The sequence below is a fragment of the Cryptotermes secundus genome, unplaced genomic scaffold, assembly GCF_002891405.2.
Source record: "Cryptotermes secundus unplaced genomic scaffold, Csec_1.0 scaffold470, whole genome shotgun sequence".
NCBI lineage: Eukaryota > Metazoa > Arthropoda > Insecta > Blattodea > Kalotermitidae > Cryptotermes > Cryptotermes secundus.
Genome location: NW_019739954.1, coordinates 1,561,695 through 1,579,002, shown reverse-complemented (window position 1 = coordinate 1,579,002; position 17,308 = coordinate 1,561,695). Strand labels below are relative to the sequence as shown.

At 40.1% G+C, this 17,308-nt stretch overlaps 1 protein-coding gene across 3 annotated transcripts in view; it reads right to left on the bottom strand.

Annotated features, from left to right (window-relative positions):
• Positions 1-17,308, bottom strand: part of LOC111872136 (eyes absent homolog 2) — a 539,307-nt gene that overhangs the window by 5,233 nt on the left and 516,766 nt on the right. For all 3 annotated transcript variants that reach the window (XM_023865721.2, XM_023865725.2, XM_023865724.2), the window contains 3 exons: positions 14,765-14,984; positions 7,524-7,635; positions 5,639-5,760 (listed from right to left, as the gene is read on the bottom strand). In XM_023865721.2, the coding sequence (XP_023721489.1) occupies positions 5,639-5,760; positions 7,524-7,635; positions 14,765-14,984 (454 nt within the window). The remainder of the gene's footprint in view (positions 1-5,638; positions 5,761-7,523; positions 7,636-14,764; positions 14,985-17,308) is intronic.

The window sequence follows — 17,308 nt, the reverse complement described above, 5'->3', positions numbered from 1 at the left end:
AAAACAACTGGAGAATGTGAAATGTTTTAAATATTTGGGTAGCCTGTTAACAGATGATGGAAGGTGTTCGTGTGAAATTAAATCTAGGATTGCCATGGCAAAAGCTGCATTTAGCAAGAAAAATAATCTTTTTACCAGCAAATTGGACTTAAATTTGAGAAAGAAACTAGTGAAATGCTACATTTGGAGCATTGCTTTGTATGGGGCTGAAACTTGGACACTTGGGGTAGTAGATCAGAAACACCTGGAAAGCTCCGAAATGTGGTGTTGGAGAAGGATGGAGAAGATCAGTTGGACCGATTATGTGAGAAATGAAGAAGTGTTATTTGGAGTCAGTGAAGCGGCCTCCATAGTCTAGGGGTAACATTCCCACCTCATGATTCAAGGTATGCAGGTTCAAACCCGGCAGAGGTCGTGAATTTTTAAAAGCGGAAAAATTCAGGGAACAAGTCCTCCGGGAGGGACTTTAAGCCATGGGTCCCGTGTCGTAGATTTACGGCACGTAAAAGATCCTCATGTCTCTAGGAGACCTCTGAGCAAAATTAGGCAAAAAGTTTCCTGCCCCAGTATTCTCTAATACCTCAGGTAGATGGGGAAGTATCGGGTACCACTGCCAGCCTGGCTAGTNCTAATTGGATTGGTCATATTGGTCATGAAGATTAGTGATTTATAAATTTTTCGTTCAATTTGTGTATAATTTCCATTGTTAAATTTAAATTATAAAAATGTACATTATGTTAAAAATATAATTCAATTAACATATAACTTAAGATTTGAAATTCTTGATTATTTTTGTGGCATAATGGTGTATGCCGTAGAGTATGGGGCCTTCTTGAGAGCAGGCATTATTATTTCTAATTTCTTAGTAATATTAAAAGGAAATTATTTGTATGTTATTCCAATTAATATTCAAATTACCATTAAAATTTAGAAATTAGAATTTAAATCAAAGTTCTTCTGTTTACTATTGTTATTGCATAAAATAGTGTATGTTGTACAGCATGGGGCTTTCCTGAGAGTCGGCGTTATTCTTTTTAATTTGTTAGTGTATAGTAGTGTGTGGCAGTCTTCTACATTATATATTCTGTTACTTCTACATAATGGTCTGAGCGACTATGATGGAACTATTTCATGTGTTATGTTGTATCTTATATGGGAGTGCACGGTCTTCCTGTTGTCGTCCCCTCTGTGTGATGACCCAACAGGGTCAAAACATGTAGCAATACTTCCACACAATAAACAGATGCTAATATAGTAGTTGTTGGGAATTGTGGACTCAGTGCGACGCGATAACGAATTGCCAGTAATGTTGCCCCACGGTGATGCAACAGCAGATGTGATGTAACAGCGAATGCTGCTGCCACTGCTAGGGTAACAGGCCAGTAAACATGTCCCCGCTGTGATACAACAGCGGGGGAGCTGCTAGGCAACAGTATAAGAAGCCAGCTGAGGACCGAGAGTGGCAGTGCGTTTCGACAGAAGACAGCGCGGAGAGCAGAGCAGTTCTACAGTATAGCGAGAGTTGTTAACAAGAAAGGGGCGGCTGTGAAATGACTTGTTCAAGATTTTGTGTTATAGTTACACTGAACTGTAGTTACGGTGTTGAGTAATAAAGTGACGTCATAAGAATACTCTCAAGGTCTTCTTTCACAACAATAGTAATGATTTGTTTATTATAGAACTGTTGTGCTGACTGATACATTATGAATACCAGATCTGAGGTTCACATGGTAGTTACTATGATGATTGCTGCCTTTTGGGATGTGATGCCATGACGGATGGTAGACTCTGAAAACTGATGCAACACCTTCCGCCATATCATACTATCAGACACTTTCACTTGCCTCTACATGTCCCCTACAGCCTACATTTTTTTCTAAACCATACAACGCCACAATATCATTCACAGAGAGAATAACAGCCACTTCACGTAATTGTTACAGGACAAGGCCTACAGCACGAGGGCATACACGCACGCTCATGGATGTGAATGCATCATCAGTGCTCGGAATCATATTTAAATGTCCAAAACAGTGAAACTTATATGGGCAACGTAATTGTATGGTGTTGCATCACATTGTGCAGATCAACAGAGATGTACCACTTTTTCCATCACACAGCAAATGCCCCAGTGTTTACAAAGCTGTTTGGCATACTCTTCCCACCTTTAGATCCTATTTAATTATACGGACACATTCATAAGCTTCATATTAAGAGATAAACACTGTATGTATATATACATAATTTAGCTTAATGTATCTACTGGCATGTTATTTGAATATTAAGCTTTGAAATTGTTCTTATACATAAAATGATTATAAATTAAGAAACAATTAATTATTAATCAATTAGTACACAATGTTAGCTGATGTGCAAATGAAGTGACACAGAGCACTGTAGGTGTTATTGCTGACTGAACTGTTCACAATATCAGGGGCACATTTGTTTACTCATCTTGGATTCACTACTAAAAGTGTTTTGCTAATATGCACGTTGGTTGTCTTGTGTACAACTGGTGCTGGCTGGATTCTTAAGTGCGTTGATTGACGTGGCAAGTCATATGGTGGAACTGGGGTGCAGATTATCTACTCATGATCCTCTTGACTTGAAACTCTATGCACTATTTCCTAGTCTTTTTACAAGCTAGTACTTCTGCTTGTGTAAGTATGCAGATGTCATGTGTTGCTTGGAACTGGGAAGCAGACTGGTTGTGTGCTGTAAGGAACAGGGAAGAAAACTAGTAACTGGTGGAGGGGAGAGGAATCCCCGAGGACTAGGGAAGAGAGTAATGTATGATTAATGTTTATCCCAAGTTTGCATCTCTCACATATTGATCAAGGTGTTGCCTGGCAACTGCTCTGTAAACATGGTCCAACACACAACAGTTTGTAGTGATCACGTGATATGTGTTTCCTGTGATGCATGTCCATTCCACGGCTATATAAGTAAGAGTCCAGGAGAGTTCAGAGCAGTTATGAGTAGTAGTAGCTGCAGAAGAACAGAAACAAGAAGATTGCAGAAGAGTACAAGAAGTCAGCCTGTGAAGATTTAATGTGCGATTTTATGTGTGCTGTAGCATAATGATATTGGGAGTGTGTGATTAGTGATGCTTTTATAGTTCCAGTGTTATAAATCCGTGAAAACTAGTGGAGATAGACTGGAGTAGCATGGAGTGCTTTGTAATGTGAAAGTCAGTAACAGTGTTATAATTATTTGTCGTTATGACCTGTAAGGAACCAATAAATCCGAACCCCTTCTATAGTCACTGATACAAGTGACAAGATGTGTTAGGTATGGATAGGATCAGAGTGACTGATTATTGGAACAAAGATCTATTTTACAGTGCCATCTGACAAAAATGGACGCTACCCAAGACAGGATGGATGCCAATACTAAAGCAATGAAGGAAAGGTTGAACGAAATGAAAGATGAAACCAAAGCGAACATGAACGCCAACAGAAAAGCCAACCAAGAAAATCTATAGGAAATGATAAAAGAAATGAACAAAATGAAAGAAAAATCGAAAAGGACATGAACACCAACAGAAAAGCTGACCCAGAAGATCTAAAGGAAAGGATGGAAGAAATGGTGAATGCCAACCAAGCCAAGATGAACATAAATCTATAGGAAATGGGAGAAAAAGATAAGTCTGGCCAAGCAGAAATGAAATCAACAGTTAGTGCCATCCTGTCTGAGTTAGAAGATGTTGACCACAAGATGCAGACTCTCCATAAGTAATTGACCAACAAACCTGAAATTTCAAGCAGAAACCTCAGAAGGAACAATAATACACCTTTAGGCTACTCAGGACAAGAGGCCTTAAGGAGTGAGCAATGCCAGACATGGCAGTCTTTATTTCTTCTTTATATCTGGTATTAAATTAACACTTGATCTCGCCTATGTATTTCATGTGGTACATTGTAAATTGTATCACTGTTTTGATAAAGGCTGTATTTAGCAGTTAGGTTTTGTTTATTAAACATATGTCTGTTAACTGAGTTACTACTTCAAAGAATATCGAAATGCTCTGTCATGTCATGGCTCTGATTTGATTACGTAAAAATGTAAACATGGCTCACTTATTATTGTTATTATATAGGGTCTCTGGGGATTTCAGGTTATTAGAAGCGGTAGTTCATCTGCTGTGTGCTGATTATTAATCAGTCTTGGTCTACTTGTATTAATAAGCTGGATATGTATCAAAGGTGTGAGTTAGATAAAAAATGTCCGTCTTCTTGAACAAAATGCCACACAGTCTGTTGGAAGTCAACTGATGTTTTGGACAAACACGTCGCCTCTGACTTTTGGGTCAAAGAGTCAGTAAAACAAGAAACCAGGATGAAGCAGACAGCAAGCAGGACAACTTTCAACATAGTATACAGAGTTTCTGTACATACATGCATATATATCTTCACAGCCATTGCTGCGACAGCCTCAAATCCTATGTATGTGTTTGACAGTTTAACCCTTTGATTGCCAAGTCCCATCATAAAACTATAAGCTAGAAATGCCAAGGCTCTTTACAAGTAAATGCAGTTTTCCAGAAAAACCCACAATGCTTTCTTAAGACTGCCTTCAAATAACCACAGGTGTAGATGGAAAGAAATCTTGTTCTTCTGCTATAAATATATTCATTTAATGTCAACTATTAGAGAAATACTGTACTATGCAGCTAACAGCAACTTCATTCCCCTCCATTGCAGCAGTTATGGGCTTACTTAATGCAAATTTTTGCTGTTCTTCTGGATGATAAGATTTCTTATGATATTATCTGCAGTGGCATAGAAAAAATTTATTTACACACACAGGACAACCAATACTCACTTCGGCAAACATATTTATTGGTAAATCCAAGGAGGTAAACAAGTAGAATTTTTAACAGCTGAATCAGTAGTAAAATTCTCAGTGCTTTATGTCAAGTGCCTTGTGCATCTGCTTGTATTATGTACCAATTTTATTAATAATCAATTTTAAATTTCATTTTATGAGAAGAGTTTTTAAAGTGTAATATACAATTGGTATATCAATGGATCCATGGGGATGAATTATATATATAGTGAATGTTTATCTCTTAACACAGAGTTGATGCATGTCTTCTGAAACTGTGAGCCTCAAGATGGCAATACTGTACATTCTGAAACATGCTGGCCACTCTGTAAGAATTAGGGAGGGCATATATATCATATGATGAAAAAATTAATATCTCTCTGGAAGAATCAGTTAGAAAATGTAACTCTTTGGTCTTCCATTGTCCTTACTTGTTAGGACCAAACAGCTTTCAATGAGAACATACCTTGAACTGTAACATGGAAGATAAAATATGGATTGCTTTACAGAATTTCATTATACAGACAAATTTGCAAGAATATGTCTGTTCTGTAATGCAATGTCATGCTATAACTGCCTCCGTTTAACATACCACAGTACAAAGCTGAGATTTCTTCAATTTCAATAGAGAAAAGTGATAAAACTGACTTTAACATCATTTCTATTTCTCTACCATCTGGTCTGCTAGATAGAAGAGCATAATGCATGTTTAAAACTAAAACGGCACCAAACATGTGATACTGACATAGAAGCATAAGAAAAACTCTTCTTGCATAAAGCAAAGAAGAGAAAGTTTAGTCTAATTACTTACCAATCTTAGTAGCTGAGTAGATGTTCTCAATAGGGAAAATCCCTCCTAGTCCAAAGAGCAAGACTTTTGCTAGAGCAGGAACCAGCTGTGTGGTTGTTACCAGGACATTCACACAATTTGACCTAGTGAAAACAATAAAACAAATGTGTGATTAAGCAATCCTTCCAGACACACAAAAGCTCTGAAATTATATTATTTCAGGTTACATATAGCAATGGCCTGTTGACAGCAAGTATGTTACATGAATATGCGTTATGCAGGTCAATGAATGCGTGAGTAGACTTTTGTTTCTGTCTATTGTGTCAAAGGTGTCAGAGGTTGGTAGGGTGCACTGATACCAGTAGGTGCACACCATTAAGTACCAGAACACCACCTGTTAAGTAGGACTCCACCAGCAAATCTGAACTCTCCTGCCTTGTGGTGACCCCTGAGCAAAGCATTCTGGGGTGAAAGTACAGATATGGCAGACAGAGAAAGGTGAAAGGCAAGTGTCTGGCCCCACCAAACAGGACTCTGACTATGGAATGGAAAACCCTTTAAACATGGTGAAGCCAAACCCCCAAAAGGGGTACCCCAAGAGAAAAACAATGGTCTTCCTAAGTTAAGGGATTGGGCAAAGGCTAACAACCTCTCTCTAGAAAACATTACTTGTTCAGAAACCCAATGAAGCCTGCCAGACTGTTTTCAGATGGGGGATTGTATCTCTTTTGTAAGAACTGTTATCACTTTGATATGGATGTGCAAAGTGCAACATCAGCCTTGATGTATCATCTGGTAATGTGCTACTGAAATGGAATGTGGACCGAAGTTGGCAAAGCTAATAATAAGAAAGCTTATATAATGGTGAGACTTCCTAATGAATTCTCATACATCAGTGATCACTTGCCTGTTTAAAGTCTTTCAGCTGCATTCAAAAATAGGTACAATGGTATGTACACTGTTAATAGGAATGACGCAATGCATTATACTGTACTATACTTACCCCTTATGAAAGCGGCCTCCATAGTCTAGGGGTAACGTTCCTACCTCATGACTCAAGGTACATGGGTGGAGGTAGTGGAATTTTTAAGGGTGGAAAAATTCAGGGAACAAGTCCTCCGGGAGGGACTTTAAGCCGTGGGTCCCGTGTTGTAGATTTACGGCACGTAAAAGATCCTCGTGTCTCTAGGAGACCTCTGAGCAAAATCAGGCAACAATTTACCGCCCAAGTAGTTTCCGATGCCTCTGGTAGATGGGGGAAATATCAAGTACCGAGGGCCAACCTTGTTGGCTGAACGGGGCTGATAGAATNAATAACTTAACAGCCCAGTGGCCAATTACAAAGTTAGCACGAATATATAAGGTATAGAAAATAATTAAAACAAAATACAAATATGACAAATAAATCTGTGAACATAAATCTAAAGAAGACTGAACTATATACATACATTTATGAAATATTACGAATGTTGCTAATACTGTTAGTAACTAAATACTAAGATAAGACACCTGTGACACACACACACACACACACACACCAGACCAGATCTTGAGCCTAGCAATATTCTATTTCTGTGGACCAGTGCAGAAACATTTCAAGGAAAACACTTCTGACATGATGAAACAGAAGCTAAGGTGTGCAAATACGGAGCTCGTTTCTTCCACAAAGAAACTGAAAATGTGTTGCATCATAGAGATAAGCATCTCCATTGGTCTGGTGATTATATGGACTAACAGAGAGTATGACAGTTACTCCTTGTTGTGTTAAACAACAAAGTCAAAGGAATAATTACGAACACAAAACACCCTATGATAACAGATTACACATGTTTCAAATAATGCCAATACTATACAGTTTGCATGTACGTCACCACCTCATTACATTTGTTTACTTTAAAGTTCTTACCTGGAGTTGATAAGCGTCAAACACTTGATGGCAAGTGTTAGCCAGTTGTCTGTCATAGCTTCAATTTCTGAGCGCAGCTGAAGCCACTGCTCCCGTTTTGCACCTAGCAATCCTAAGACAGGCACGTCAATTATTATAAGCAATGAATATATGATTAGCCCACCTCTTCACTCTACAATATGCTACCAATTATCCATGCTAATGCACTATGGGAGTGATCAGGAAATCATGGTGGCCGTTTAATGTCTGAATTCAGCACTGAGAACACAGAGTCAAATTCATTCAATTACCCTGAACACCTATAGATGTGCAGTATATATAAAAACGTACATTTCATTTTTCTCTGCAACATTCCACTGGAAATACTTTGCACTCTTCTGTTAAATATTTAGTGTATTATGCCCAAGATATACAGAAATGCTTGCAAGTCTTCACATAATCATTAAAAGTGCCCCATCTAAATGATACCTGAAATTGCTTCCATAATATTTTGTACTCCAATACCAAATTTCTAGAAAATCTATTCAGCAGTTCTCCAGCTGCTTCATACTTACAGGTGGATAGAGGGATCAAGGGAACCTAATTAATGCACAGGTAAGCCTTAAAATGGATAACTAACATACTCAGGAGGACACTGTATAAGAAATACAATCCTTCACATATTTTGAGCCATGCTCTTCAGTCTAATTCATGAAAACATAAAGCACTGTTTTCCAGCAATCTGCAGTTTTACAAATTTAATGTTGTTCATAAAGTAGGATTTTATACTGCCGTTTTGTCATGTCATCACCCTATGCTACTACTCACCATTACATCACTGCTGCCTAAATCTCTTTCATATTCATTAAATTTGTTATACTCCATCTACTATGAGGGCACGTGGTAGCATAGTTTGTTGAGGTACTATGCTACAAGCCAGGTCACAAGATCAAATCCCGATGAGGTCACTGGATTTTTCAATGGACCTAATCCTTCCAGCCGCACTATGGCCCTGGGTTCAACTAAGCCTCTAACAGAAATGAATACCAGGAATTTTCCTGGGGGGTAAAAGGGCAGGCAGCAAGTATGGCTCGTACTTCTGATATTCAGACATCAGTGGTAAATTCATACATACGATGGAGTACCCAAAAGAAACTGAACTAATTTTTTTGTGGGCAGAGCTTTTGTAGTACCGCGTTTTGCCGCTATGAACGCATAGAGCTAACATTCCTGAGTCGATAAGCCGACTACCGTTGCTTCAGAAGGTAAGGACTAGTTTCGGCAGAGTTTATAGTGACAACTGTTTTGTGAGATCGTCGTTTTTGCAATGGCTGATTTTCATGAACAGCGTGCGGCGGTGAAATTCTGCTTTTTGCTCGGAAAAAGTGGAACAGAAACTCTTGAAATGTTAAAAATGGCGTACAAGGATGATGCTATGGGGAAAACTCAAGTGTTTGAGTGGTTTTCCCGTTTCAAAAATGGTGAAATGTCAATTGATGACAAACCTCGTTCTGGTCGTCCTTCCACGGCCCGAACACATGAAAATGTTGAAAAAATTCGTGAAATCATCAAGGAAGATCGACGACGGACCATTGAAGAAATTGTGGAGCTGTCGGGAGTGACTTGGAGCTCAGCGGCCAGATTTGTGGCAGTCGGGTGACTGGTTTTTCCATCATGACAATGCCCCTGCTCACACAGCCCTGTCTGTACGACAATTCTTGACCAAAAATGGTATGACCCCTGTTCCTCACCCTCCATACTCACCCGACCTTGCCCCGTGCGACTTTTTTTTGTTTCCTCGAATGAAAAGAGACATGAAAGGAAAGCATTTTGCTGATGTTGCTGAGGTGAAGGAAAAAACGACGGAGGCGCTGTCAAGCATCTCAAAAGATGAATTTAGACAATGTTTTGAAAAATGGAATAAAAGACTAGACAAGTGTATTAGTGTAAGTGGAGAGTACTTTGAAGGGGATTGAAGGTTTGTGCTTAAAATTTGAATAAATAAGTTTAAAAAAAAATAAGTTCGGTTCCTTTTGGGTACCCCCTCGTACTTACGCAGGACTATTCTTCCATAATGTTCCGTACATGAAGTATACATATCCCAGTTCAAAGAGCAGAAGGACTTTATATCCTGTACTATTTAGGTCAGCCATTTTTAATTTTGAAGAGTACTAGCTTCTGGGATGAGACACTATGTAGCCCAGAAGTTCATTGGCATTCAGAGGAATGCACTGTCTCCATCTTCAGGGTTGAAGAGTTAAGCTAGGCAAGCAACCACCCAGAAAAACAAGCTGTCTGAGGAAAATACAGTTTCATGTAGGCATGTAAAGGTGTCCAAAGAGAACCAATAGGAGCAAGGAAAAATGTATTTGTGCTGGTCTTGAAAAGAGTCACACTAGGAAAGTGTGTATATAAGAGAAGCCAAGAAAAAATAATACGAGTGACCAATAGTAAATATAGATGGGCCCAGCCAGTGTGGTCAGAGATGACGAAGCCGCTGCAAAATGACATGTGTGGAAAGCCAACAAAAGGAAGAAGCCACTGCAACTCAGGTGGATAAGCACTTGAGTAGGACAATGTACAGGGGCCTAATGGCTTTGTGGAGAACCCCATTATGAGAAATTCTATTAAGGACATTTCCTACATTTTCTCGGGTTGTAGATGAGATGCTTCCATGACTTGCTGAGGCAAAATCCATCCTCAGTAACCATGCTTCTAGGATGGAACCCACTCTCTATTGCCTCACTGATAACACGGTCCATGTACCTGGATTCCGTGACAAAATTCACAGTCACTGCTGTGAGAACCTCAAACCAAACACTTTAAATCTTATTTGTTTCTCATGTCATTTACTTTGCAAGCTATTTTATCATCATACGTCCACCAGTACACAGGATAACAGAACATAAGGTCAAATGGGTAGCACTTATGCTACATGTTCATCTCAGCCCAGAGACCATCATGACTGAGATTTTCTGACATTTCCACAGTCTCTCCAGACAAGTGAAAGAATGGTGCCCCAAATTAGATCAATTTGTTATTCAGTAACAATCCTATCATTTGACTGTTTATAGTCTGGGCTACTAAGTACGTCATATATAAATCAATAATTAAAAATAATACAGGATACATTCAAATTGAAGTTACACCATCATCAGATGCCTATGATGACTGGAACCCTCTGAAGCATGAAATTTTTCTAGATAATATTTACAAATTTCTCATTATCCCATAGAACACACAATGCATATCCATACGAAGTCCAAATCAGTTATGCTGTTTGGAGACATAATTGAAGTTTACTATGAGAATCACAGGAATACAATGTCTGGGCAAAATTTAGAGCTGAATGCATGTGGTACATACAGTAACCAATGTATCTGGGTCCTGCCACAGCTGAGGCAGTCACCAGTTTCCCATTGCAGTGGCCTGAGTTTGATCCAAAGTCAGGTCATGTGGATATGTGGTGGACAAAGTGGCACTGGGGCACATTTTCTCCAAGTACTTCAGTTTCCCCCACCAAATCTCATTCCACCAACTGCTCCATACTCATTTATCATCCAGGGCTGGTACAATTAAGATAATTAGGCTGACATACCAAGTGGACCCAGTCTCACCCCACCCCATGAAACTTAAAAAAATGTGTTTTAAGAGTCAAGCTGCGATGTCCAATATTTAATCCGCAACCCATGCAGCATATCTATCTCTGTGTTGATGTTTGCACAATGTAAACACAACATCGCAGAAAACAACAGTCATGTTCATACTCAAATATTTTATTTGTTCCTAAATGTTAGTTATAAGAAATGATATAATCGAAAAGCAAAAAGAATAATGTGAACNCTGCAGTCTAGCGAGGTCGCGAGAATCGTTGAGAATATTGCTGGACCAGCAGTTTCAAAGGTGTAATTTTTAAGAAGGGTATTGGAGGGTTTAAACTTGTAATACCGCCTTCTTTTTGAATGATCGAATCAGAAGCAATGATGGAATATATCTGCGAGAGTGGGAGAATTAATGTCCCAAAACTCAACGATATAGTCCGAGCTTCTAAAGGAGTTCTCATTCGGTCATTCCTACGGATAGGCGTGTTTCAACATATGATAATATTAAACAGTGAGTAAATGTAATGTGTGTCATTCCTACGGACAGATGCGTTTCAACATATGATAATATATTAAACAGCGAGTAAATGTAATGTGTTTTGGTGTAACATTATTACCCTTTGCCTCCTCATGATCCAAGGCCCGTATAATGACCCCGAGAAAGAATTTCATTGCCTACCAGAACCCCACCCAACAACAGAAACCGAAGGGAGAGCGAGCGGTAACAACAGTCATTTTCTTCATAGCACTAATAACTTTCTATAAGACTACATAGTGCGCTATATCACAAAAGAGAGTAACCTTCACATTCATAGCTGTCAGAATCTTACACGTTCATGCATACATCCACTCTTAAAATTATATCATGATGTGGCATGAAATCAGATATGATCAGTGTTTTTCTTTTAATTGATATATCCTGGTATGGAAACCAGCTTATGATTTAGGCAAGCTGGCAACACTGTCAAGTGCCATTCCTGCCAGTGCAAGTATCTGTTTAGCCCTGACGCTAAAACACAGACTGAGAGTACAAATATTTTATCAGAAAGTGCTGTGTAGGATCCTATTCTTGTGTTCAAGGACATGCACACAATCAAGAACCATGCATAATACATAAAACATTATTAGATTGTAGCATCCTGCTGAACATCACTAGTATCAAATGTTGCTGATACCACAGTCTCATTCATAAAAAAAAAGACACAACATAACACAACAGGAATAACTGCCACTTCGAATACACATGTGTACAGAGGGGCCCATATATTAATAACTGAAGCCACAATACAGAACCACAGTAGTTTCCTCATCCATCATTTTAAACACCTGATGATGACCATTTTGGTCGAAACATATACTGATGTGTAAAGCTTTTAAAATGAATAACTTTTAGTATGTTTTATAGAAAGATGCATTGCACATTGAGACTGTGGAACCAGCAACATTTGATGCAGATAATACAGTATGTTCTTGATTATCTACGGATGATTTTATTGGTGTAAAAGTTGAGACTTGCAGAGCAGAAGATCTGTATTGCATTATACTGGGTTATGGAGGGACCTGCCATGTAGTCTTATATGTAGGCACCAATGTTTCCCTCCAAAACACTGGTGCCCAACCAATGCAGCATATAGGGTGTATTTTATTTCATTAAATTAACAAGGCTGTCAGTCACTCCAACTATATAGCATCAAATGATGGGATCATCAGTGAATAATAAATTGGAAAAGATATGGCAGGAAGTGATTGTGGCCTAATTTGATGTACTATTCTAACTACATAGTATCATAATCTAGAACACCATTATATACTATATTTGGTTTCTACATCACGTGTTTTAAATGCCTCCGCCTGCCTAGTATGTACTGTCTTTCACATTCAATAACCTGCTAAGTGATGCCTCAAGTTCAGGGATCGCTAAAATCATGATCATGACATTGGTGTTAAGCTGTTCATGTCGCAGCATGTATCTAGTTTATTTTTCATTCCTCTCCTTGACATTATTCCACATAAATATGTAATTAAGCACAACACCATGAAGACATATTTGGGAGTGGAAGCATAGCTCCACACATTCTTAAACTTAAAACTGGTTGCAGGGAAGTGGTAAGTTTCACACCCCAGACACTTTACCCCAAGGATCTAGCTCCTGGATAGCGCAGTCCATATAGCAACTGGCTACGGGCTGGATGACCAAGGGCTCAGACTTCGAGTCCTGATAGGGTCAAGAATTTTCATTTCTCTATGTCATCCAGAAGGGCTCTGGTGCCCATCCAGCCAGTGCATACCAGGGGCTAAACCACCCAGGATATGAAGCCAACTACTCACCTTCAACTACTACCAAGGTCAAGAAAAGGTGGGTCTGCANCCCCCCCCCCCCCCCCCCCATCTTCATGGCATAGTGCTTATTAGTTAAGCACAGAGACAACTTTATGTTACCCATCTGATAGGATGCATTCTCCAGAGAGCCCATATGGATCCTCTAGAGGTAAGCCTCTGTTCCCACCAGGAACTGAACCCAATTCCCCAATCAGCCAATCAGCCAATCTATAGGTGGCCCAACCTAGATATAATGTAGCTATTCTGTTAAATAAAACTTCAAAGTTACAGCCTTTAACAGAATTCTCTTTTCAGATCCAAAGTTATGTTAAAGATAAAACGGTAGAACAATCTGATTATTTAAAGCAACTGCCTACATTTCAAAAGAACACGCCCTCTCCGTCTTCAGACCTTTTCCACCTGAGGATGGAGGCAGCAGGGTCCTACAAAACTTTGGTGTGCCTATGTACTAGACAATACGGCATCACTTCCTAGACAACTATAATCTTTGTAAGTTTTGAGGTTTTCACGGCGATGACGATGAAGAAAGTCGTCTTCTGGGTTTAGGCGCCTTGTATTCTTCATTTTGGCCGACGTTTCGGAGGAACGTATCGCCTCCATCTTCAGAGCAGGTGAATGACTTGGAATGCAGAGAGCAGTAGCTGTAGTGATGGGAAGTGAAAGGAGCTGCTTATATACGAAGTAGGCAGGGGGCGTGGTTAGGAAGAGCGGACCAATAGGAGCAGTGGAGAGCGATTAAGGCCATATATGGTGTTGGTGCTGGGGGGGGGGGACGGCCAGTGAATCCAGGAAACTGGAGGTCAATAGCACTTGGAGGTTGCGGTTAGACAAGAAGAACCGGTTGGCTGGGGACAGGCTACTGACGTCAATGACATGATGAAGAACTGGTGTGGCTTGTTGGATTTTTCTTGAGGGAAGAGATGAGAGGCTTCCCTTAGCACACAACACCACATATGGCCTTAATCGCTCTCCACTGCTCCTATTGGTCCGTTCTCCCTAACCTACTTCATATAAAAGCAGCGCCTTTCACTTCCTATCAATACAGCTACTGCTCTCTGCATTCCAAGCCATTCAACTGCTCTGAAGATGGAGGCGATACGTTCCTCTGAAACGTCGGCCAAAACGAAGACTACACGGCGCCTAAACCCAGAAGACGACTTTCTTCAACTATAATCTTAATGTTCATTGCTGTGAGAACCTCATATCTCAGTACAATTATGATTACAATTCATCCTGTAAAGAAGGTAAATGCATGGACTTCATAGCTTTAAAACTGATGCTAACAAAATGGAACTCACACATCAGCCTGCATGTACCTACCTCCAACACTATTCCTATAATTGTTGTACATATCCTTGATCTTTCGATACCGAAAGGCAAGTTTCCGCATCCAGTCCACACCCCCTCGAACTCCAGTAGCCAGACACAAATTACCATTACTAGCAGCCGCATGGAAGCCATCAGATCCAAAATTGTAAGAACTGAGGTCTTGGCCATTGTCATCTGATGCAACATCATCAATATGCACTTGGTCACAATCCTGAAAGAAGTGTATCCAATGCTATATACTACAATGCAAAATTCAATATTGTGACTGACAATCATGACATTTTCTGTGTGACAAGATTGCAACTAATGATACTTTTTTATTATAAAATACTCTCATATAGGCAGTTAGGTGCTGGCTTCTCACCGCAGATCTTCAGATTCAATTCCGGGCAATATTCACGTTGGGCAAGGCAGATTTGCAGCTGTCATTTCCTATAAGTTTCTCCTGTTTCTGCCTGCTAATCATCAGTTCACCATTGCTGAGACATTTGATAGCTCTGACCTGTCAGAACATTATCACATCCTCAGTCTTCAAACTGGAGGCTTTATCTCTGAAGTGGCACTTGTCCAGTTATAGACTAAGGAAGCTAACTTTTATTTATTTACTGTGCATTTAGTAATGCTATCAGTGGCTCAGATCATTCGAGGTTAGTAAATGAATATGAAAGACTGTGGCAAAAACTGGTGCATGATCTAAGCATTTACCTTGAGGAATTTATGAAAAACACAAACCAATGTCAGTATAGCTAGTCTCCAGGCCAATACCTGAACCTGAGACCTACCAACACACACACAAAGGAGTGGCACCCAATCAACTGAATAGTGAGTATAGTCAGAAACTTTCACAGACCTTCCTACACAATTAATACGAGGGCTGAAACTTTAATAGTGGCAACACTGCTGTAGAGACGCCATGCAACGGAACCAAATAATGTCACTTATACCACACGTTAGTTACATACCTACCTTACCTCAGAGCAAATAGACTCTCCCTTCCCACATCATGTGCATGTGCAGTGACGAGAAGAACAGAGCCTCGTGTCAGCTGGCGGTCTAATGTAGTGTTGTCATGATGTTTCCGAAACAGTAACAACGGAGCTGAATAAAGGATGAATGTGCCAGAGGCAGTACAGCACGACAGTGTCATCAAGGTCTTCAAGAGGCTTGCGGGAAATCTGCATTGCCTTACAGAACAGTGGCAAGGTGGGTAAAAGCCTTCAATGAGGGACGCCAAAATGTGGCAGACATGCGTCGGCCAGGTCATCCTAGTGTCAGTGAAGAAGTGTATGCTTTTTTCCGCATTACTGGAAAGTGATCGACATCATACGATTCGTGAGCTGGCCCGAGAGACAGGATTAGCGCATACGACTGTGCTTCACATTCTGAAGGAACACCTGGGAATGAGAAAAATTGCATCACGATGGGTTCCGCTTCATTTGCCGGAAATGCAGAAATGGCTACAATACAATGTTGCTCATAACCACTTGGAAGGAAACGAACAAATAGCGTCATTACGGGTCACCACGAAAATCAAAAGTTTGTCAGAACCCCAGCAAAGTGAAAGTTATGGTGATTCTCATGTACGACTGTGACGGTGTTATCCTAACACACACCGTTCCCCGACAGCAGACCGTCAATGTGCAGTATTACTGTTCATTTTTGGAAAACAACCTGCGACCAGCTTTGAGAAAGAAGCGGCGACACTTTCTGCAGAACCCAACCATCATTTTGCAGAACAATGCTTGGCTGCATGCAGCGCAAGCCGCGGCTGATTTGTTCCATCACGAGGGCTGGGAAGTGCTGTACCATCCACCATACTCCCCGGACTTAAGCCCTTGTGACTTCGACTTGATTCCTAAGATGAAGGAACCACTTTGTGGCAATCGCTTCAGAACTGTTCCAGAGATTCTTCAGGCAGTAGACCGCTCCATTCAAACTATCAACATAACAGGCGCTGCTAAAGGTATCCCTACAACTTCCATGTCACTGGCAATGGGTTGTACACAATGCTGGTGACTACACTGAAGGACAGTAAAACTTCAAAACATGCATCCATTTTGTATCAGTTGTAAATAAATAGTTGCCACTATTAAAGTTCCAACCCTTTTAAAATCATTTCTCAGACAAAAACTTGTTCAGTAGGACATTCCAGTAGTGAAAATGAACAATAAAACTGTGTAGAATGTTGGTAGCGCTTTTCAGTTCTTGGATTATGTGCACAGTTTTCTCAGACATCCTGTCCTTACAACATTTCAGAGGCCTCTATCTACCTAACTATGAGCTGTCACACCCTGGAAGATCATGATCTGTGTTGGGAATCGTGGACTCAGAGCGACGCAATAACACTTGTGTTGCCAGTAAACACTTCCCCACTGTGACGTAACAGTAGATGTGTTGCTGGAGGCAACATTTCCCACTTGTCCGATATATATATATATATAAAGAAAGCAGTCTTCTGGGATTTGGCACCGTGTATATGTGGTGTTAACCGACGTTTCGGAGGAGCGTATCGCCCCCATCTTCAGGGTTGAAGAA